General features: G+C 39.2%; 1 protein-coding gene across 9 annotated transcripts in view; it reads left to right on the forward strand.

Moving 5' to 3' along the window:
- Positions 1-24,058, forward strand: part of ZMYND8 (zinc finger MYND-type containing 8) — a 127,656-nt gene that overhangs the window by 24,412 nt on the left and 79,186 nt on the right. For 2 of the 9 annotated variants that reach the window (XM_089513888.1, XM_089513893.1), the window contains exons 1-2: positions 8,192-8,261; positions 22,987-23,057. In XM_089513888.1, the coding sequence (XP_089370014.1) occupies positions 8,248-8,261; positions 22,987-23,057 (85 nt within the window). In that variant the 5' untranslated portion in view covers positions 8,192-8,247. Of the gene's footprint in view, positions 1-8,191; positions 8,262-8,606; positions 8,681-9,065; positions 9,355-13,700; positions 13,925-22,986; positions 23,058-24,058 lie in introns of those variants that run through there. The other 7 variants (XM_089513894.1, XM_089513891.1, XM_089513897.1 and 4 more) reach the window with 7 other exon arrangements.

Genomic DNA, 24,058 nt, shown 5'->3' on the forward strand with positions numbered 1-24,058 from the left:
TATGATTCTTATTTCTATTTTTTTCATGATTGTTAGAAAAGTCTTTTTTATTTTGTAAATGTCTTGATTCCTCACATTACAGCGTTGTTTTAAAAGGTATCATGCTGCTTGCTCATGATGAATGGTGAGTTTATCAGTTCTGTATTTCTTTGCTTAATGGTATTGAAACTTGCCTTATGCCTTAGCAGCATACCTCAGAGAGATTTACCTCTGGAATTTTTCTCTCTTCCTTTAGTGTGATGTTAGTAGCTCAGCTACACACTAAAATTATAGCTAGTTACTTCCAGCCAGTGCTTTCAACATAAGAGATATCTTGCACCATCATATTGTAAACGAGATACTTCTCTTCACTCTCTTTTTCTTTTATATCTTTTCATTTGCATGTCTTGCTGCTTACAGTCTCATTGCACCACTGCCCACTCTTATACTTCCTTTATAGTAGTCTGTTTATTGAATAGTTGCCTCAGGTCTTTGTTCTCAGCCTTCAATGATGCTGTGCTATCCTACCTCGCCTTATCATAAGATGAGTTTTTGTATTTATTCTGCAATGTTGTAGTTGCTTAAATGTGAAACAACTTTGTGTGGCAAGCTGATTATGTGGAGGGGTTGGTCATGATGTGTGTGCATGTATGCATGTGTCCCAATGCTGGCCTTCATGCTCATTTTCTTGCCAGGATGAGGAGGAGGTTGGGTGAAGCTTTCTTCACATGACAAGCTGTAGCCTTTCCTTGCATTCCCAGTTGTCTACGGAAAAGAATCATAGAACTGGAAGATACCACAAGGCCATCTAGTCCAACCCATGCCATGTAGGAACTCACAATTAAAGCATCCCTAACAGATGGCCATCCAGCCTCTGTTTAAAGACCTCCAAAGAAGGAGATTCCACCACTATCCAAGGGAGTGTGTACCACTGTCTAACAGTTCTTACTGTCAGGAAGTTCCTCCTAATGTTAAGGTGGAATCTCTTTTCCTGTAACTTGCCTCCATTGTTCTGGGTTCTATTCTTTGGAGCAGCAGAAAACAAGTTGAAGGCTTTCATGGCCGGCATCCATAGGTTTTTTTGTGTGTGTTGGTTTTTCGGGCTATGTGGCCATGTTCTAGAAGAGTTTCTTCCTGACGTTTTGCCAGCATCTGTGGCTGGCATCTTCAGAGAATGCTTGCCTGGAAAGGACTTGGGTATATATATTGTGTGACCTGGAAAGGCAGCAGTGATTGTGAAATCCACAAACACCTGGACAATTTCAACAGAAAAAAGGAAACCCTTAAAGTAAACAAGGTTTGGCTACCAGTCCTGAAAAATATCAAGATAAAGACTCAACAAATGCAAATGAGAAATCTCCCAGCAGACAAGAGTACTATCAAGCAAACACTAATTCTCTTTTGCAGACCCTCCCACCCTGAGGCCTGCCATTAGCAACAAAACAATACACATGCCTTTCCAGGTCACACAATATATATACCCAAGTCCTTTCCAGGCAAGCATTCTCTGAAGATGCCAGCCACAGATGCTGGCGAAACGTCAGGAAGAAACTCTTCTAGAACATGGCCACATAGCCCGAAAAACCCACAAAAAAATACACGAGAAAACAAGCTTGCTCCATCTTCAATGTGAGACCCCTTCAAATACTTAAACAGGGCTATCACATCACCCCTTAACCGTCTCTTCTCCAGGCTAAACATACACAGTTCCTTAAGTCTCTCCTCATAAGGCATAGTTTCCAGACACTTCATCGTTTTAGTTGCCCTCCTCTGGACACACTCCAATTTGTCAACATCCTTTTTGAATTGTGGTTCTCAGAACTGGACACAGTATTCCAGGTGAGGCCTGACCATAGCAGAATAGAATGGCACTACTACTTCCCTTGATCTCGATACCATACTTCTATTGATGCAGCCTAAAATAGCATTGGCCTTTTTAGCTGCCACATCACACGTTGTTGTTGTTGTTGTTGTTGTTATTATTAACCTTTATTTATGAAGTGCTGTAGATTTACACAGCGCTGTACAAACAATCTTTTTAATTAGACGGTTCCCTGCCCTCAGGCTTACAATCTAAAAAGACATGACACAAAAGGAGAATGGAGTGGTGGAGGGAAAGGGTAAGAGGTCCAGCAGTTCCTCTCTACCTCCGAGGCCTGGACCAAGGCAGATGGACTGGAGGGAGGGCTTGGCTTCATAATGGATGGTTAATCTTCTTCCAGGGAAAATACACACTCTCAAGTAGGATAATACATATACAGTACATAGCAATACAGGAAATGGTTCGATAAACAGGCACCAAAAGAACATCAAATAGTAATTATGCAATGCCTGGGAAGGCTTCTCTGAACAGGATGGTTTTCAACTCCATTTTGAATCTGGTTAAAGAAGTGATGGCTCTTGCTTGTGGGGGAAGAAGGTTCCAGGAGTGAGGGGCAGCAAGTGAAAAGGGGCGAATCCAGGATGGGAAATCCTGGGCTGAGACAGCAGACCTTGACTACCAGAACGGAGGGCCCTGGTGGGAAGGTGAGGAGAAATAAGGTCTGATAAGTAAAGAGGGGCCAGTCCATGGAGGGCTTTAAATGTTGACAGCAGGAGCTTATACTGAATACGGAAAGGGAGGGGGAGCCAGTGAAGGGATGCCAAGACAGGAGAGATATGGTCAGAGCGCTGGGCAGTAGTGATAATGCGTGCAGCTGCATGCTGGACAGAAATTAAAGGACAGAGGTGAGAAAGAGGAAGCCCAGCCAGGAGGACGTTACAGTAATCAAGTCGTGAGACCACTAGGGCATGGACCAGGATCTTTGCAGTAGAGTCGGAGAGAAATGGTCGGATTTTGGCAATATTGTACAAAAGGAATCTACAAGCCTTGGCTGTGGTCTGGATCTGAGGGATACACGACAGAGAAGAATCAAAGATAAAACCAAGACTGCGGGCTTGCTGGACTGGTTGAATGGAAATGTTGTCCACATAGACAGAAAAGGAGTGTTGAAGGGTGACTTAGGAGGAAAGACAAGAAGCTCCGTCTTGGACATGTTGAGCTTCAAACGCCGATGGTGCATCCACTGCGAGACAGCTGTGAGACAAGATGAGACTTGCTGTTCAAGCCTCGGAGAAAGGTCAGGGGTGGAAAGATACAACTGGGTGTCATCGGCATACAGGTGGTAGGAAAAACCAAAAGAGCTAATGAGTTGACTCATGTTCAACTTGTGGCCTACTAGGACTGCTAGATCCCTTTCACATGTAGTCTTGTTAATTCAAGTGTCCCCCATTTTATATCTATGCATTTCATTTTTTTCTACCAAAGTACAGTATATTACATTTCTCCCTGTGGAAGTTCATTTTGGCACATTACAGACCGCCGAAAAGCAGCAGCCAGCATCCGCCCCTTTCCCTGCTGGATTGGGGCCCCAGTGGCTAGAGTGGCAGCTGCTGAGGCCCCAATCCGTCACTTTCCAGGCCGCGAGGAAGCGGCAAAAGGCCACTTCCCCAAGGCCTGGAAAGGGGTGTCCTTGGGGCTTCAAGCCCCAAGGACACCCCGCGGCAGCAGGGAGGAGGAGAAAGGGGCCACTTGGCCCCTTTCTCCTCTGCGTCGCTGGGCGCAGCCATCTAAAGACTGCGCCAGCGACGCAAGACTAGGAAGGAGCTCCGTTTCGGAGCTCCTTCCTGGAGCCGACGAAAGGGTGCAGTAAGCGTCCTCACGCGGCGTGATGGCGTCACGTCCACGCCGTCTCATTTGGAGGCGGCGCGTTTGTGACGCCATCATGGCGGCCCGCCATCTTGTACGTCCTGAGGACATATTAGGCTTGGGGGCGTCAAGAAGTGACACCCCTTTTTAAACCTAGGACGTCCTGAAGACGTCCCTTATGGCGGTCTGTAACGCACCTTAGTTAGTTTTGGCCCAGCTTTCTAATCTATTAAGGTAATTTTGAATTTTGATCCTGTCCTGGGGTATTAGCTACTCCTCCTAATTTGGTGTCATCTGCAAATTTGATAAGTATACCCTCTATTCCTTTGTCCAAGTCATTGATAAAGATATTGAATAGCACTGGGCCCAGGACAAAACCCTGTGGCACCTCACTGGTCACTTCTCTCCAGGATGAGAGAAGGCTGATGCACTGATGTGTGAGGTAGCAAGTTGCAATAAAGAGCCACTGGGATATAGTGGTGGACATTGGTGAAAAGTAAAGTTCCTGCTTGGAGAGGAGGCCTAATAGTTATTTTTCCAGTCAAACCTACATTACATGTTCTTGGGTGGAAAACATGTAGTATTCCCATGTAAGGTACCTGAAACACCTTGGAGAAAGACTTCACAACTTCTCATTTCAAGATTCAGCAAACTGAAAAATCACATCATATGAATTAGTTATCACTAATAGGTTGTAATGCTCAAACTTTTGCAGCATATATTCCTTGTATATATGAGACATCCCAGTGGTGAAAGTAGGTATCAGGAAAGGAAGGGACACTAGGGATTACATTGCAAACATATGGTGGATAATGGACCACACAAGGGAATTCCAGGAAAAAATCAGCCTATGCTTTATCAGTTACAGCAAAGCGTTTGATTGCATAGATCATGAAAAATTATGGGTTGCTCTTAAAGGAACGAGTGTGCTACTACACCTTATTGTCTTGATACATAACGTGTGGGACAAGAGGCTGCAGTCGGAACTGAATACAGAGAAACAGAATCGTTCCCAGTTGGTAAAGGAGTCAGGAAAAGATGCATTCTATCACCCTGTCTGTTCAACCTGTATGCAGAAAATATCATACACAGACCAAGCTTAAATTCAGAGGCAGAGGAGTGAAGATCGGAGAAAGAAACATTTACATCCTAAGACTTGGAACCATTACTAAAGAAAGTCAAACAAGAAAGTGGTAAGGTAGGCTTAATGCTGAATATTAAGTAAAGAAAAATAATGACCATGGAAGAACTAGCAACTTACATCTTCATTCAACTACATGAGTTCATCCTAGATAATGATAATAGAAATAGTTAAAGAATTCTCAAACCTTGGATCAGTCACTGATCAGAGTGGTGACTCCAGTCAAGAAATCAGAAGAAAACTAGGAATGGGAAGGGCAGTTGTGAAAGAACTAAACAAGATCCTAAAGTGCAAAGACACATGACATGGAATAATAAAGTTACAATCATCCAAAGCATTGTATTCCCCATCAACATGTATGGATCTGAGAGCTGGACAGTAAAGAACAGATAGCAAGAAAATCAACTCATTTGAGATGTGGTGACGGAGAACAGTGCTGAGGATACTATGGACACACAAAATCAGGGAGACCCTGGGCCTGAGCCTACAGGATCTGAACAGAGAGGGAGAGGACAGAGGGTCTTGGAGATGTCTCATCCCTAGGGTTGCCATGAGTTTTTGAGGGCAGCTAACAACAACAATGATTTGTAATATGCATAGTCATCCTACTAAAAAGGAGGAGGGGTAAAAAGTTTGGATTGACTCCAGTTTTCCAGTACTTTTTGGTAGGAGTAGGTATTTTTAATGTGTGTTTGTGATTGTAAGCATGGAACCAGGAGATTAACTAGGATAGTGTTTAATGCTTTGATTTGCATATGATGTAAATGGAGCATTGACGCTTTCAGAAATAAAAAAGCATGAGGTGAGCATATACTTCAAACTGTGGCTTTTACTAAACAGATTAAAGTTAAAATAGTGTAATAATAGTGGATTAGCAACTATCATGTTTCTAGCTGTGTCATATCCTATTAGATGATAGACTGATCTGATCAATCTTTTGTTTTATCTGTAGAATTCAAGTGTTTAGCCTGGTTTTTGCTATTCAGTAGTCTCTGCTTCTGCATAATATATCATTAATAAACAATACTGCTTGGCTAGTAGCTAAAATTGCAGCATAAGATTCTGTAAATTCAGCTAAACACCCTCACTCTTATACCTGCACAGAAAGCTTTGAACTGAACATCTGTTTATTTATGAAATTTGTATATGGTTCCTCTTGGATTTTCTATCCATCTTCAGCTTTTACTTTCTGCTTTAAGTAGCCTATATATTTCCCCCTTATTTCTCTAGTTAATTTCTTTCTGCTTTATTTCCAAAAACAGGAGGGAAAACCCCTTTGAAGATACAGCATTTTATTGCTGCCTGTCCAAGAAAATGTGGGTAGAATTTGAAAAGGAAAAAAAAAAAATAGAAACTGTACAGTTACATATCAGTTGAGTATTATAACTCATGCACTGATACAGCCTAAAAAATAGCTTCAGCGTGAAACATACAGCTTCTTATGAGAGTTTCCTTGTGAAGTGTGAAAATGATTGTTATCTGAAGAAAACATAACCACAGCATGAGGTGGAGTAGTCTAGGATTATTTCTGTGCATTGGATTATGCATGTGTGACTGAAATGAAATCCACAAGAAGAGGTGTGTGTGTGTGTGTGTGTGTGTGTGTGTGTGTGAACTTTGATTACATCACTTACGGTTGAGATTTGGGGGAAATTATTTTAATTATCTTCCATTTGATATGATTATCAAACTAATCTATTCTAGGAGGCCTGTTAAAATTAGGGTTGGTTTGGCTGTTGGCCTTCCTGCTTTCAAGGCAAAATGTGCCATCATATACCCTCCTTGCGTATGTGAACTTTGAGTATAGCATTGTAAGTATAATTGCCTGCTTCATACTGATTTTGGACTCAGAGTTTGACTTTCTTACTACTGCTTCTAATCAACCAACACTTTTTTACTATTATTATTTTGGTCAGTTTCTGCATATAAAAGGCTGATGCTTGTATTTTGTTAACAAAACATTCCCTTTCAGATATACATGTATCTGCAAAAAGGGGGGGGGAGTGGCTGCAGTAAGATCCCTCCCCCCTTTTAACTGTCTTTTTTGTGAATGCAAAGAATTAGCTTAGATAAAAGCATTAGTTGAGGGCTAATGTGAAAACCTGTGCTTTGAAACGTTTCATCTAGAATGACTTTGCTTCCCATAGCACAGCATCGTATCTTGGTAACAAAACTGCAACACAGGCTGTTTCTCTGTAGAATGAAAGCTCATTTTGTTCTTGGAATACTGTGCTTAAGAACTGGCCCCAAATCAAACTGGTTGTATGACAAATTATGCTCCTACACCAAAATGACTTTTCTTTTTTTGAAAAAAACAAAACTCTGTCTTTTTATGTGCAATTTTGCTTAAGGATTTTACATGAAGTGTGCTGCATTCAGAGAGCGCTTGCATTGTCCCTCCCAGCTCTGGTATTTTTCCACACACTGAAATTCAACTCTTCACAAGGCCTGCATCTTTAAAAGAAAAAAAGAGAGAACGAGTGATAGGGTTAATGGACAGGAAGCTGCAGCTGCAGCAGACTAATAGACAAGTCAGATTTTTTGTTTAACTGACAACTTTAGAAGGCCTTAGGGATGAGGGGACGGGCTGTTTGTGAAAACAGCGCAAACAGCGCCTCAGACGTGGCTCAAAAACATAGCTATTTTCAGTATCCTACGTATTTAATTAGAAAATGAATGTTGGAAGTGGTCAGAAAGCCATTCATTCTCCTGCTTTAGGATCTAACGTACATTGTGTTAGTAGAAAATGCAGTGTGAGTTCTTAAAGCTCACTGAAATCTTACTTGTATTTGTGTATGTAAGAATCATGTTTGTTTTTTGAGATGTATAGCTGTTATATAACAGATGAACTACAACACTTGACCTTGATTGTCTCCTATATGCCTTATGGTATATGTGTGCATGTCTGTCTGTGCTACTGCAAAATGGTTTTCTTCATTTACTAGTGTGGCTTTCAAAGTATTTTTGTTTAAAGCATTGTTGATTACTCTGGAGGCAAAGCAGCTTTCGTGACCCAGGGAGAAACCTGCAGATTTTAAAAAAGCTCAAGCAGAAGCAACAGATGTGGCTTGAGACGTGTTTCCTTTAGACTGGCCCTTGGTGTTTGCTTTATTTTGCCTCGAAATCTGCTTCTTGCAAAGGGTTTGCACGCGTGTGGCTCTGCTTTTTCATTTCTTTGGCTGAAACGGGCCTAGTTTAGCCTGTTTTCTCTGTGCAGAGGATGGCTCCTGCTTGCCAGAGCTGCACAAAGATAATCGCTCAGGAAGTGTTTCAGCCAATCCCCTGAAGCTTTACATTCAGATTTTCCAAAGTAGCCAATCCAGGATTAGCTTTTATTAGGAAGACAGATCATCAAGCTGAAGTGCCAAGCCCTTTCTGTCTGAGTACTGAGAGCCTGTCCTCCATGTTTTATAAGTATTGACATAACACTGTGTTAACAATGCATCCACAGAGGTAAGCTTTACTTTTTTGCATTTTTTTTCTCTGAAACCTATGAGTTGTGGCTTAACAGTGTGATTCTCTGTGATCTGTTGCGCAAAACTACCCCCCTCACAGCACTTTATTAAGTTGAAAATGTTTAAATTTGCTTTCTGGGGTCACATGGTTTAGTAGCCATTAGCCCTAGTTTTATTTTCCAGACTGGCAAAAACGTTTCCATACATAACTTCTTCACAGGAGAGGAGGATAGTGGGATTGTTCAGGGTTTCTCAAGATACTGTTCTTCCAAAGCAGCTTTCTGTGTCTGAGCAGTTTGCCTGCACTATTGTCTGTTGTGTCACATGTCTGCTGAAGAGAAAATGGAAGCTAGGGAGCAGATGCATTTAACTGCCCTACAGGGAGACAAGCAGGGATAATGGCAGACAGCAGAACAGGCAAGTTTACCTTTTCAAACAGTGCAAAGAAGAGCTAGGCTCAGTTATCCCTGATAAAATACAGGATTTTTAGCCACCTTGACCACAATAAATAGTGCTAATGGGAGATTGCAGATACTGGGCCTAAGTGGTTTAGTGCTATTGCATCATGTTTTTTTTTTGTCTAGTTTTTGCCTTAACTTAAAATTGATATTTTACTCTTTTTCCTTACAGGATCTTTAGATGCAGTCTGTGTTATGTTTTCAGGAGGGCAATCTATTGCTTACAAGCTGTCTCTTTAAAAATGACTTTCTTATTGTAGATGGTAGAAACAGTTAAGGTCTAGGTCTGAAGCCATCAGGCATAGCTATGCATATTTCAGTGCCAGACAACATGTTTTTGAGCTGTTATCTACGTTCTTTTCTGTAGCACAAATGAAATTAATGGACTTTTTAACTGTGCTTTTTTTCTTTTGCAATATCTCAGGCACAGTTCTCTGAGGTGGAGTGATATAAAATCATGTGTGGTTCATGAGAGTATTACATGTTCATTTTTTCCCCTTTCTTTCGGGCTTTTCTGGTTTTTGGCATGGTGCTACGTAATTATTTCAAAAAATTCCTTTTGGTCAAATCCCAAACCTGCCAGCTTGTTGTATCATATTTACTGGGAAAATGAGATGGTTGCATGGACACTTGGTAAGTAAACTTGTCTGCTATTCTCTGATCATTTTTAAATAGTCTTAATCTTTTGCTTTTTTAACAGGACAAACTTAACCCAGCCAGTTAAGCAAAAGTGTGGCTAGCTAGTTAAGTAAAACTAATTTTTTGATGTTTTGTTCAATATTTCTCTTCATGCAAACTGTGTTCAATTTGAATTCTCAATTTTTTCAGAGTCTTCTGACACATTGTGTACTTCCTGTTTTCCACTGAAAACAAAATTCTTCTTACTCTTTGTTCCTAGATCCTTCTAATTAATGTATTTGCAGGTTAAAGCTCAATTCAGACTTTTGAAGTGTGATGAATGTGCTAGTTCTCAGCAAACTAATCTTGCCACATTGTTACAGAGCTATCCCACACTAACCCTTATGCTTTTGTTATCCTGTGATATACCATACAGCATGAAATTTTGGTTTTAGAGCCACTTTTGAGTAACTTTTGCTTTTAAAATCTGGAACTGGGGCATTTTGTAAGTATGTCTCAAAGAAGCAGCTTTTTCAGTGAACATTTTCTCACAGCATTACAGAGACTCTAATGTGTGTTCAGCCTGCCCTATTATATAATACAAATGTGTTTTGAGAAATGATACATTGTTACCACCTATACAGGGGTTCCCATGTTTTGCTTGTTTTAAAAGTGAAAACCCCAGCCTGTGTTCCATTCAAAATGCCTAATTCAGAAGGATCCTCTCTTGCTCTCCTCCCCCACTTCTAAAAGTGCTGAAGTATCAGCAGGCTTCTGTGCTTTTTTGTACATTCTTAGTGTGTACAAGTGATAGTAAGCTATTGCAGAGCAATAGGTTTTAGTTCTTCCATTGTCAAAATTATGCCCAGGCATATTTTTCTTGTAGCAGTGTGTTGTACCTTAGCAGCTGGGTGTGAGATCTCAACATTACACAATATTATCTTATGAAGAAGCAGGAAAAATGAGCTGTACTCAGAATGCCTGAATTAAAATGGCTCCCCTAGGTTTTGTTGAAGAAGGATGTGTCTCAAATCTGAACCTCCAGAGGTATTGCTGACAGGGGAAAGCATATTTGTATGGACTACTTTTGTTCACATAATGAAACACAGCATCACAAGGCCCCTGATGTTCACCCTTTTAAATTGTTCAAATGCTAATTCTTTCATAGTTCACAAAATATAAATGTCTGCATTGCAGCAAGATGTCTGAAGCAAGGAGAGGCAGCCGTGTTGTTCCCAGGATCAGCCCAATCACATTGCTCTCTTCAGAGCTCAGAGCCAATAGAAAGAGAATGAGTTAAAGATTGACAAATACTGTAACAAGGCGAAGAAAGGCCTTCTGGAAATTTCTCCCATCTTTGTTCCATCTAAGTAAAGCACATTCAGCCAATCTGAAAATTCCACATAATTTCAGATTCTCTGACTGTGTATCTTATCTGTCACTTTTATGAATGGCATGCATATAGACACAGGGTGCTATTTTCCCCCTGTTCTTTAATCCAGATGGTATGCATTTTAAACAACAGAGGTCTTTAAACAACAGAGGGTGGGCGGGTGAAGATACTTTTCCTGCACAGACACAACAGATTTGAGTGCTGATTGTTGCAGATTTGGATGATGAATGTTGTTTTCTGAGAAGCAACATAGTTGAGATGTAGTTTTCAGATAGCTTACAACTGCTTTGGTGCAAAGAAAACTGCTATGGTGTAATTCTTTTAATATTTTGGAAATCTATGTGCTACTTAAAATTGGCCAAGATGAAAACAGTTCACTTTTATTATCTAGACCAACATTTGGTTACTTTTGTAATTAGTTCTACAGATGGTATAATAATATAATAACATTTCTTACCCACTTCTCTCCATGGATCGAGGTGGGGAACAATAACAAATTAAAAAGACAACATCAGTTTAGAAGAACATAGAAGACCGATACATATTGAGAGCCTGTGTGGTGTAGCAGTTTGGGTGTTGGATTGTGATTCTGGAGATGAGGGTTTGAATCCCCACTTGGCCATGGAAACTCACTGAGTGACCTTGGGCAAGTCACACTCTCTCAGCCACAAAGGATGGCAATGGCGAACCCACTGTGAACAAATGTTGCTAAGAAAGCATTATAATAGGTTCACCTTAGGGGGTCTCCAGGAAACGACTTGAAGGTACACAATAACATATTAAAATAATCCGTTCATAGTTTAAAATTCATAATTTAAACATCTGGCTAGGCCTGCCAGAAAAGAATGTAGCATGATATGTGTGTGTATGTGTTATCAGGTTTGTAAACCAGAATGAAAATATGAGGTTTTTTTACAAAAAATTATAGCAATAGTAATAGCAAGTACATTTCTATACCACTTATCAGTGCACTTCAGCACTCCCTAAGAGATTTACAAAGTGTAAGCTAATTGCCCCCAACAATCTGGGTACTCATTTTAGTGACCTCTGAAGGATGCAAGCCTGAGTCAAGCTTGAGCCCTTTTGCTAGTATTGAACTCGCAACCTTATGGTTTGTGAGTGAGTGGCTGTAGTACAGGCATTTAACCACTGCACCACCAGGACTCTGTGCCTTTACTTCTTTGTCTGCAAACTTGTTTTAACTCACAGAAAAATAGAAATGGATAAACATGATAATTGATATGGATAATTATTTGCTTTTTGATAGCAATTAGCTACAGTAGAAAATAAAATGGTGCGCCATGTGAATTAACCCAGATGAATGATCTTTCCTCTTCCTTACCATTTTGTTTTGTTGACTTCAGAACAAACAACCATGTACAGAGTGAGTGCATGCTTTTTTATGCAAAGGACATCATTTGTAACTTTAGCGTCAATCTACCTGACCTTCATCTTTTTAAGTTCCCCATGACAGTTCTCTTTTATTGTAAACTGCCTCAAGGTGTTCATTGTTGTTGTGTTCCTTCAAGTTGTTTCTAACGTATGGTGATCCCAAGGTTTATCATGGGGTTTCCTTGGATAGAGGGTTTGCTGTTACTATCCTCTGAGGCTGAGAGAGTGTGACTTGTTCAACATCATCCAGTGGATTTCCACAGCTGAATAGGGATTTTATGAAGGTAATTTTTTTTCTACTGACATGTGTGATTAGGACAGGGGCTGCATCCCTACTGCATAAATAATCAGTTTGAAACCAGTTTAACTGCTGTGGCTCAATGCTGTGGAATTTTGGGAATTGTAGTTTGTTCCTGGTGGGTTTACATGACTGAGCCGGGATTTGAACCCTGGTCTCCAGAGTCCTACTCCAACGGTCAAACCACTACATCATGCTGTCTCCTAAGTAGTCACATATTAGATTCATGAATATAAATATATTTATCTATTTATGGATTAGAACATGTGTATATTTATAAATTAATTAATAATGAATAGTATTAGTTTGTGTTATTAATTTATTATTTTATTAATATACACATATTCTAATTTGTAGTACACAATTTTAAAATGTTTCCTTTAGTTTTAATGTCATGTTTCTCTCATCACACATAAGTGAACCATGTTAGTTTCACACCTAGCAAGAAATAAAGGAAATTCAGCCTGCCTTAAGACAGGTGCTACATTTTAGTCATCGGTTGCAAGAGTGATAAAGTTCAGTGCCAAGTATGCCCTGAATTCTGTTGAGACCAAGAGTATCATGTTAAGACACCAGAATGACATCTTGGTATTCTGGAAGGTGTGCTCAAATGCTTGACATAGCAGCCAAAATATGTACATTAGGCCATCAGATTGGGATTTAGAGACCCAGGGCCAAAGGTTTTATCTGTTTTACAGAATATGGTTCATATAGGCTCAGTTTGACATACTTAGCTGAATTCAGGTTTATTTTCATCTTCACAGATAACAAATTTTATTGCTAGAACCCATTGGCCAATTTAAAACACGATAACAGCTTTGTCTTGACAGCACTAACCTAGTGCAAGCAACAAATTTTGCTCCATTGTGATTGCATAGTCTAGAGACATACAGATGGATCCTATGAAATCAGTACCCTAAGCATGCTAACCTCTCCAAACGATCAAGATGCTAATATTTTAGGAGCCCTTTGTGCTACCCATGTCTTGGTTGTACAGTTGCTTGCCAGAAACTGAAATCTTTGAACATGATTAAAATTTCCTTCTGCCTTTATCAAATAATACCCACATTTGTATTTTACTTTAGTGAGGTAAGTACCTGAAATTGGTTTTATATTACCAATATAGTATTTATATTTATTACTAAGGCAGATTAGGCTTTTGAAAGATAGTTAGAGAAACAGAATCAATCCTTGCATATTCTGATTGAGGAGAGCATCTAAAATGGAAGGATTTCCTTAGTAACCTGTGACTTCACAAAGCTCGTACATTTTAGTTAAACATTAGGTTGTCAGATATCACTGTGTCATCTTTTACAGTTTTCCTGCTACTTAGATGATTGCTTCAAAAATAGTACTGCTGCTTAAACAAGGGGCATAGCTATTGAATAAATTGTTACCATTTTAGCTACTGTATTGGAATGAGGCAATGCAGTGCTGCCAGACGCCATTTTAAGAATCCTGCATAAATAGCATAGCTACCGATGAGTAAGAGACTGTTATAGGTGAGTGCTTATACACAGATGCAATTTATTCAGTTATGGCATGCAAAATACTATCTCCAGTTTCTTATTAAATGCAGTATCTGGAAACTTTATTTTATACTTGCTACTCATAGTCTAGGAACAGCAGTAATTATTTTGAAGATAAAATTGGAATTTAGTGCTTATGATGTTAAACATTGTTTTTAATCTGTTAAAAATAGCTTCTAATATATAATGTGTCTTGAGATTAAGTTAATGTAATTTCCATAATGGAAAATAATGTGTATGTGGGCAGTATTTTCTAGGTAGTTTTCCATATCATATTTCCTGGTTACATGTCAAGGTGGAGCAATTCATGTACACCTTTTGATTACTCGCTGTAGTTAACCTAAATTAGGTAGATGTGTAGATGTTTCTCCATTTTTTAGATTAAAGTCAAAGCTAAGGAATGATCTTCTTTGAAGAACATATGTTAAATATTTTTGCCTGAATGTAAGGGGGTTTAAAATTAACCATAATGCCCTGTGAGGACTAATGAAGAATATGTTGGGTGGGTTTTAAAAAAAATCATGAAAAAGATATTCTGAAAAATCACAGGAGAGGTTTCTGCTCATTTGTAACCCTTTTACCTCCCATCTCCCAGCTTTCCTGTGAAAAGAGAAGTGTGTGGAGGGGGGCTCCATTTACCAACCCTCATTGTCATTCAAGTTTAAAAGTGCTTGTGAAACAAATTAGTTTTGTTTTTAGAGTTTGGAACTGTCTTGAATGTGTTGTTGACCCTTCTCAGTGGCTGATATTAATTCTAGTCAGTTAAATATGTCATTGGCAAAGATTTCCTAACAAGCTCTTTCTTCAGTCTGTCTTTTCAAGATACTAATTCATTCTCAGAATAAATAAGATAGATGCTTTTTCATTATTAAGAACTCTGGGAACATATGACTTGCATTTCATAGATAGCCCCAAACCATTGTCTTCTCAGATGTGCTTTCAAAGGGAACAAGTATCTGATTATTAAAATGAGCTGGCTGAATAGTTGGTCAGTATGGCAGCAAAGATTTCAGCTGGGTTTTCTGTAATATTTGCTATGTGGTTACATTTCTCTCTTTCGTCCCTTCTATAAAGAAGGGGATATAAGAGAGAGAGAGAAAGACAAGGCTTTACAGATATTCTGAACTGCAGGTCTTTAGGACATTTCTTTTAATTATTACTTTTAAAAAATTATGAGGAAGAAAGCTGTTGGTAAAATGACCAGATGACTGAGACTTTCGTGTTTAAAAAACTGAAAGGAATACAAACTTGGGAGAGCTATCATGTCCAAAATGGGTTATCCTGAACTCAGTGTAAACTCTCTGTATCAAGATATCGAAGGCTTCTCCACCCCCATTAGGTTCAGTGTCTACGTGACTGCTATTGTGAGCTGCAGTAGCCTAAACAAAGTAGCTTTATTACTTCTGAATTTATGAAATCCTTCAGAACTGCAGTAATGCAGTCACATTTTCCCGTTCTTCCTTGATATTTCAAAATGTTCTCATTGTTTTCAGTGAAGACTCTTAGAGGATGGCTGTAGTCCATCGAAATAGCCCCATGTGTACAAATGGAGCTTCCCATTGTCAACTGTTAACAGGAAGATTGCTTTATATGCTTTTGGAGCTTTTTGTGCCATATACAGGTTTTCAAGGTTTGAACCTTCATTTTTCAGTCTTTAGCATCTGGGAAACATTCTTAATAGAGAAGAATAAATCACATACACTACCATTAAAAGTAGATTAGGCATTTCATCTTTATTTGCCAAATATACTAGGATTAAAATCTGACTTCCTTTTCCTGGACATGTCCCATTTTTCAAAGGTAAAATTTCAATCTGGTGGGCTTTTTCATATGTTTGAGTTTTTTTACAAGGCTCCCTCATCTCTAGATCTTGAAAGCAAGTGGCTTTTGTAAGTCTAATTATAACAAATCTATGGGCAAAACAAAGCACTATATGAAGTATAACTTATCATTGGGAATAGCTAATTTAACCACTCTGCACTGATGGACTCTTAGTGAGAGGGGCAGGGAACAAGAATGGCAGCAACTTCAGATGTGGAAGGAGCTAGTGCATGGTGTGCAGTGGTTTTGAGTTTCCTTTTCTCAGGAATATCTGGATTTTGACTTCCTCTCTTTCCTCCTTTTGAAGACCCTTCGTCCATTGCCCTCTTTGTTGTCCATAGCACCTCATATTGGTCCCCTTGACAGTTTTCCCTGACTTTCAATGTTGTTGTGAGAACCTGCAGTGCTGGAGTAGTGGATGAACAGGCCCAAGGGATGGATCACCAATCCCAGAGTGTTTTTAGATTTTGGTGAAGTAACTAGATCAGTAGTTGATATTATTGAATATTGCTAAATGACTTATTGAAATATTTGTTACTGAAGTAGAATGAATATTAGGAATATTTTTAATAGCAATTATCACAGCTTATTGTTTGTGGTGTGTTTCTATGTGCCTTAAAGTAATTTGTCATATGGCGACCCCTATGAATTTTATAGGTTTTTTAAGTCAAGGAATACTCAGAGGTGGTTTTTACCAGTTCACTTCTGAAATATATCTTACAGCACTTGGTATTCATTGGCAGTTTCCCATCCAAGTACTAACCAGAGCTGACCCTGCTTCCAAGCTGAGACAGGATCTGGTTCTTTTAGGGTATTTAGGCCGACTAGCTTATATAATAGAGGTATTTAAAATTAGAGTCATTGTGATGATTGGTGGCTTGAAACAGTCAGTCAATGTGTCCTCTTTTTTGCTTTTCAGAATATGATAGCCCTAGTTAACAATTCATTCCTGTAATTATTCTATGAGTGAAACAGCCAATATTTGTTTAAGCCACACACAAAATACAGGTTTATTCTAATTTCACATCTGCAAGTACTAAGCATATACAGTCCCCTTTCCCTTATGCAGGGGATCCGTTCCAGATCCCCGCCCCCCGTGTAAGGGGAAAACTGCATATGCTCACGCCCCATTGAAGCTAATGGGGTGTGTGCATGTTGCGCCATGGGTGTGAGCGCCATTCATTATTTTGTATCGCAACTTCAGCATATGCTGAAAGCTATGGAAGGGAAGCTCGCGTATGCGTGGGCTCACTGCATTCATGATATTCAGTTGCTCATAAGATGTGACACTGGGAGAAATGGGGTTAGATTCCAAAGTGCCCGGCTTGAGTGGAAATGCAATTTTGCATGTATGGAGTAATCCTTCCAGATTTCTTCTGATTTCCCCATCCCACATCATTCTACAGAGATTTCCTTGATCTTTGGGAGAGGTTTTGGGGATGTTGCAGGGACCTGTAAGAGCTAGGAAAAGGCTTATTTTATGAATGAGTCATCTCTGGAGACAGTCAACATTTTTAGTATAAACCAGAGATATATGAAGTAGCAACTGTGATAATTAGACATGTTTAGGAAGAAAAGCTTGTGTTTTGATCAGAATGTAATGGAATAGCACTAAATTTTAGGAAATGGAAATTTCTGGCCTTTCAGATGTTTCTGAACTACAACTTCCACCAGCCCTAACCACATAGAAATGAAGACAGATGATGGGAATTTCAGCCTAACATCTAGATTTCCAAAATCTGGCCACCTTTGCACAAATCAGCAGAATAGAGTCTTGCGCAGTATGTCAAAATTTTCATACTTTTGGACAGAACTATAGTTGCAAGATTGCCACAGTATACAAGGGCAGTAATAATTTACTGTATGCATTTTTTTAATAAATGCAAGGAGGGCATACATGATCATTAGGGTATGTCCATAAATACCTAGATAAGAATTAGCCTATGTACTTTTGAAAGAAGCGTTTTGGGAAATGCTTCTTAAAGACAAGAAGATTTGGACTGTTAAATAGATCATTAACTTCTTAAAAACAAGAGTTTATGGACAAGAGTAGTGGTCTTCCCCAAGGACTGGTATAATTGAAATTATTAATGGATGACCTACTCAAGGGTGAAAGATGGGGTAGTAGTAACAATAACAATTTATTTATTTATACCCCCGCTCTCCAGTCAAAAGGCTATCAGGTGCATCTTACAAATTGTTAATTAGACATTTTCCTGCTCTCAGGCTTACAATCTAAAGAGACAAGACACAAAAGGAGAAGGGAATGGCAGTGGGGAAGGGGGAAAGTCCAGCAGATCTTTTCTCCTTCTCCCTCGGAGGTCTGGACCATGTTCTTACTCTGATTAGGCCGGATGGAGCTGGCCTGCCCTTCTCTCCCTCTGGATGGTGGATGGAAGGAGAGCCTTCTTCTGGACAGCAAAATCAGAAACAAATACAAAGATTTCACTTCCTAACTGGGGACTGTGTGAAAAAAAAATGGTGAAATTTTATTTGCACTAAAGTAATACAGGTTAAGACATATGATCCTAATGTATTTGCTAGTATATGTTAGAACGTAACTAGGATAATTCTAGGCAATAGCTATTCACTGAAAGTACTACTTGAGTATGCTGCAACATTCAAAAGACAGAGTATTTGTAAGGAAAAGAGATCAGTGTCTTCTGAAATCTTGAACACTAACACATTTATTATCACAAAAGCTTTTATGGACTACAGTCTACCGTTAGATACATGGCTTGTTATCTGTTAATCTCTAAAAACAAAGTAATCTATGAAACATAACTGGTTTCTTTAATTTCAAAAATGTAAGGAAAGCAATTGAAAGTAAAATTCAAATCTTCTTAATGCGTCTATATAAATAAAAATATTGTTAGAATAGACTGATACCGATCTGGAGAACATATATAAGAGAGGAATGGAAATAATAAAGGACTTGAAATGTATTTTGTGAGAAGATTTAAAGACGATGGATTTGGAGAGAAAGATACATTTAGGGGAGGGGGGAAACCGAAACTTTATAAAATTGAGAATGAAGTGGGATCAATGGGAGGGGGCAGACTCTCAAAGTTCTGGAAGATGGCCATTAAACATGATACTTAACATGCAAACTCAGTTTTCACAAGTAAAATAAAATTTGGATTACTAAATGCAATGCATAGTCAGGAAGGCATGGCTTTAACTATTACCAGACATGAAAGGGAGCCTCTTCCCACCAGCAGCCACTGGTAGGAGTGGGCTGCTCCTAGAATCATAGAGTTGGAAGAGGTAACAAGGGCATCTAATCCAACCCCTGCCATGCAGGATCTCACAATCAAAGCATTCCTGACAGATGGCCATCCAGCCTCTGTTCAAAGACCTCCAAGGAAGGAGCCTCCACCACATTCCAAGGGAATGTGTTCCACTGTCTAACAGCTCTTATTGTTAGGAAGTTCTTTCTAATGTTGAGGTGGAATCTCTTTTCCTGTAGCTTGCATCCATTGTTCTGGGTCCTATTCTCTGGTGTAGCAGAAAACAAGCTTGCTCCATCTTCAATATGACATCCCTTCAAAGATTTAAACAAGGCTGTCATATCTCCTCTTAACCTCTCTTCTCCAGGCTAAACATACCTTACATTTCTCCCTGTTGATATTCAGCTTTCTAATCTATTAAGGTCATTTTGAATTTTGATCCTCTTCTCTGGTATTAGTGACTCCTCCTCCTCTCCCCCTCCCCCTTTTGAAGACTGGGACAACATTTGCCCTCCTCCAGTCTGCTGGGACTTCTCCTGTTCTTCAGGGGTTCTGAAAGATTATTGCCAGTAGCTCTGAGATTACTTCTGCCAGTTCTTTTAATGCCATTGGATGTAGTTCAACTGGTCCTGGAAACTTAAATTCATTTAGATTAACCATGTATTCCTGTACTACCACCTTACTTATTGTGTGCTCATTTCCCCAATTGTGTCCTCTGTTCCTTTTTCCTCAGGTTGAGCACCCTTTTCCTTTTGTGAGAAAATGAAGGCAAAGAAGGTGGCGAGTAGTTCTGCCTTTTCTGTGTCCCCTATTAGCATTTTGTGTGTTCAGCAATGGCTCCTTCTCCACACAGTGATCCTACCATTTCCTTCTTTGTCCTTTTGCTACGGACATAACAAAAAAGAGAGCCCTGTTCTTAATCTCTCTAGCTATCCTGAGCGCATTCTGTGCTCTAGCTTTTCAGACTTTGCCTCTTGTTTGTTGAGTCACTTCCCATTCTTCCTTTTCATTAAAACTGTTTTAAATTGTGCCTTCTGTATATTCCTTTTGAGGAACTCCCATCCATTCTGAACTCCCTCCTCTCTTAATATTCCTGACCACAGTATCACCCCCAGCATTTCCCAAGTTTACTGAAATCAGCTTTCCTAAAATCTATACTGTGTGTCTGACTATGCCTGGCTTCTCCTTTCCACTGTATAACACTTCCAGGATAATATGATCACTCCCAGCTAAGGTTCCCACCATTTGCACCCCATTAACCAGGTCATTCCTGTTGGTTAGGATCAGATCTAAAATAGCTGATCCTCTTGTTGCCTCTTCCACATTTTGGACAATGAAATTGTCTGCCAGGCAAATAAAGAATTTGCTAGACCTTAAAGTTTTGGTTGAGATTGACTTCCAGCAGATATCCGGATAGTTGAAGTCACCCATCACTACTACATTTCCCCTTTCTGAGTGTGTGGCCATCTGTTCTAGAATTATCCATCTGTTCATGTACATTCATATTTTAGTATCTAATAAGGAAATAGCTCTCCTCCTCCTCTTCCCTCAAACAGGTTTCAAGCACCCTCCTTGCTTTACTTATCACCTCCAGAACGGAAAAGGTTTGGGAGGTGGTGGTGGTGGAGGCGGAGCAGAGGTATTGGAGACACCAAATGTCATGCCCCTCCTTGAGCAACTTTTGTACTCCCCTGGCTGACCACCTGCTTTGATACCCACTACTGTAGATGGTTTTTTTTTAATAAAAAATTACACATCGTTTAGACTACTATATGTGGAAAAACATTGTCTGTCTATTTTTTTAAATATGGAAAATGGGTGCATCCAGACTCACCAAACTGAATTCCAGGTCTTGGTGAATGACAAGTCAATAGGGTAGTGTTAAAAACTTTTATTTACGAAACATATTGCATGTTGTATTAAGGTGGTGAGATATAACATTGTTTTCAGTACAGGCTCTTGGAACTGCAGTTACCTGAATATAAAATTAATATAGCTTTCATTTTTAAAGAGATATTTATTAGACCATATGACAATTCTTTCTTCTTTTTACCTTGAACATGGCACTGTAATAATGTAGCCTTAATGTCAGCTGTAGGAATGAAAAAAATGAGATTAAAATGGTTTCTTAAGTGTTTTACCCAATACAAAGACTTGCCACCACTTGAAAGCCAAATGCCAATCTGGATTATTTTACCAATAGTTCCAGAAGACATTGTCTTTAGTGTTCATTACACGACTTGACTACTACTCAGAGTTGTAAATTTTCCAGAACATAACCAAGGGTTACAGTTGAACCTTAAGAAGACATAAATAAAGACCACAGATAATTTACATAACTTTAGAGTGGATGATAGGCAGCAAAATAATGAAAAGAATTTCTATACATTGGCTCAGTCATAAATCAAAATAAAGACATGAGTAAAGAAAGACTTGAAAGAGTAATTATGAAGGAACTAGAAAAAATTCTCAAATGTAAAGATATTTCATTAAACACTGGAGCCACTGAATATAGTACAAAATCATCTGTGCCATAGTATTTCCTGTTTCTATGTATGATTGTGAAATCTGGACAGTGAAGTGAGCAGGCAGGAAGAAAACTCGTTTGAAATGGCATGTTGGAGAAGAATTCATTGAGTGCCATGGACTGTCAAAAAGACAAATAAATAGTTCTGCAAACAAATCAAACCTGAACTCTCCTTAGATGCCAAATGATTAAAGTGAGACTATTATACTTTGGACATATCATGATATGACATGACTAATTAGAAAAGACATTTTGTTGTGTGCCTTCAAGCTATTTCAAACTTATGGCAAACCTGAGGCAAATTTATTACAGGGTTTTCTTGGCGAGATTTGCTCAGAGGGGGGTTGCCTGTGCCTTCCTCTGAGGCTGGAAGTGTGACTTGCCCAATGTCACACATTGGGTGTTCATGGCTGAATCAGAATTCAAACCCTGTTCTCCAGAGTTGTAGTCCAATGCTCAAACCATGATCACTAATGATTAGTAAAGTGGAAGGCAGAAAAAGAGGAAGACTGCTTTCAGGTAGATGGACTCAGTCAAGGAAGCCATGATCCTGAATTTGCGAGAGCTTAGAAAGGCTGTTGATTACAGGGTCTTGGAAGTCTTTCTTTCATAGGGTTGCGTACATCCTCATAACATAACAACAAAATGTAAATTGGGAGGGACTTCAGGTTTCTTTGGTTCATAATTATTTTTCTGCCCGCCCACCACCACTGCACCAAAGCCATAAGTACCGTATTTTCTGGCATATAAGACGACTGGGCATATAAGACGACCCCCAACTTTTCCAGTTAAAATATAGAGTTTGGGATATACTTGCCATATAAGAATACCCCTCTGCCAACGCACGCCAAATAAATTTTTTTATCAGATTTGATTTTAATATGGTAATTTTAATTCAAATGCTTATGACATGCAAGTACTTAGCAGGAAACCTTGTTGTATACAAAGCCTGCTTGGACTGGTCAGCTCTCCCTGCCTGCCCAGCCCTCCCTGTCTCCATCAGAGCGGTAGCTGCTTTCATACAATTGACACATACGGTGGGGATGCGTCCGCGGCCGTTTTTGAGCTCCCCCCACCATATGCGGCGACCACAGATTCTCCAGTCTCGCTCAGACGTTTCAGCACCTGCCTTATAAGATGACACCCAGTGTATAAGACGACCCCCAACCTTTGAGAAGATTTTCCTGTGTTAAAAAGTAGTCTTATACGCCAGAAAATACAGTATATGTCAGAAGTACTGTTACAGAGATTGGTATAAAATTGATGTGCACTTTGAACTTGAATATTAGTTCAGTTTTTATTAATGGTATCAGCAGTGCTGATAATAGCACAAAATGATATGCCTCAGGTGACTGTTAGTCACTGTATTCACATAATACAGTATAATTCACTATTAGTCTAATTCACTATTAGTCACAACAGTATTCACATAACATAACATCTGTTTGTTCTTATAGCTTGGCTGAAGAAGAAATAAAGGCAGAGCAGGAGGTAGTGGAAGGGATGGATATCTCCACTCGATCCAAAGGTAAGTGAGGACATTAACATTGTTCATCTTTGTTAGTAAGAGCTTGATAAACAAGAATCTAATGTTCCTTCAACTTCTCACTTATAAAAAGTGTGTGAACATTAGCAGCATAGGAAGTTTTGACACCAGTTTGAGCTATGCTTATATGACTGAGTGCTATTGCTTAATTTTTATACATAGTCATTTCTTTTGGCTCCTGCCCATTTGGTTACTAAGTTTGATCTTTTGTCCTCTGTCTCAGTGAAAGAACAACATTAACGAGTTAATTTTATCTTTGCTTTTTTACTCTATACTGCCATCATGTTGCAGATGCCACTAGTAAAGATCCAGCCCTTTTCTCCATGCCCTCATCTAAGGCTCTGTTCATATGTAACCACAACTGTCCCAGTTTTTTCATTGATCTTACCTTCCCTCATCTTGTTTTTCTTTACTCTCTCTAGAACCAGTCTCTCAAAACCACTCATCTGTTTCAGCAATCAGACCATCTACCAGTCTTCCTCAGACTTTTCATTGAATGCATTCCCTTCAGTCCCTCCTGAATCCAAAATAAATACTTGTTTTTGTCATTTAAAGCTCCTTATGACCTCACTGCACAAATCTTCCCACTCTCATGTTTCACTATATCTTCAACTTTTACCTTCAATCTTTAATTTCCACCACCTTGAGCTACCTTATTCTCATAAGATTTCAGACATTCTTCATAGCTGTTTTTCTAGCTAGAACTCCCTAGAACATATGTGACATTGTTTCTCTACTGTAAAACCTGTGTTCCAATACCCTCCTCTTATATTTAGCCTTTTAACAACCATCACTTCTTCATCTTCAACTGCAATGTAGCTAAATATCCTTAATTATATTTATACTTGTTCATCTCTTTGTTCATCTTGCCTCTCAGTTATTTGCCTCATCATTTTTAAATTTTGGTTGTGAGTTCCTCAGGTCAGGGAGTTGTGTTTTGTTTAGATTGTGTTGGTTTGTAAAGCACTAGATATGTAAATAGT

Source organism: Sceloporus occidentalis, unplaced genomic scaffold, assembly GCF_023333645.1.
Source record: "Sceloporus occidentalis isolate IW3139 unplaced genomic scaffold, rSceOcc1.0.p SCAF_3, whole genome shotgun sequence".
NCBI classification, from domain to species: Eukaryota; Metazoa; Chordata; class Lepidosauria; order Squamata; family Phrynosomatidae; genus Sceloporus; species Sceloporus occidentalis.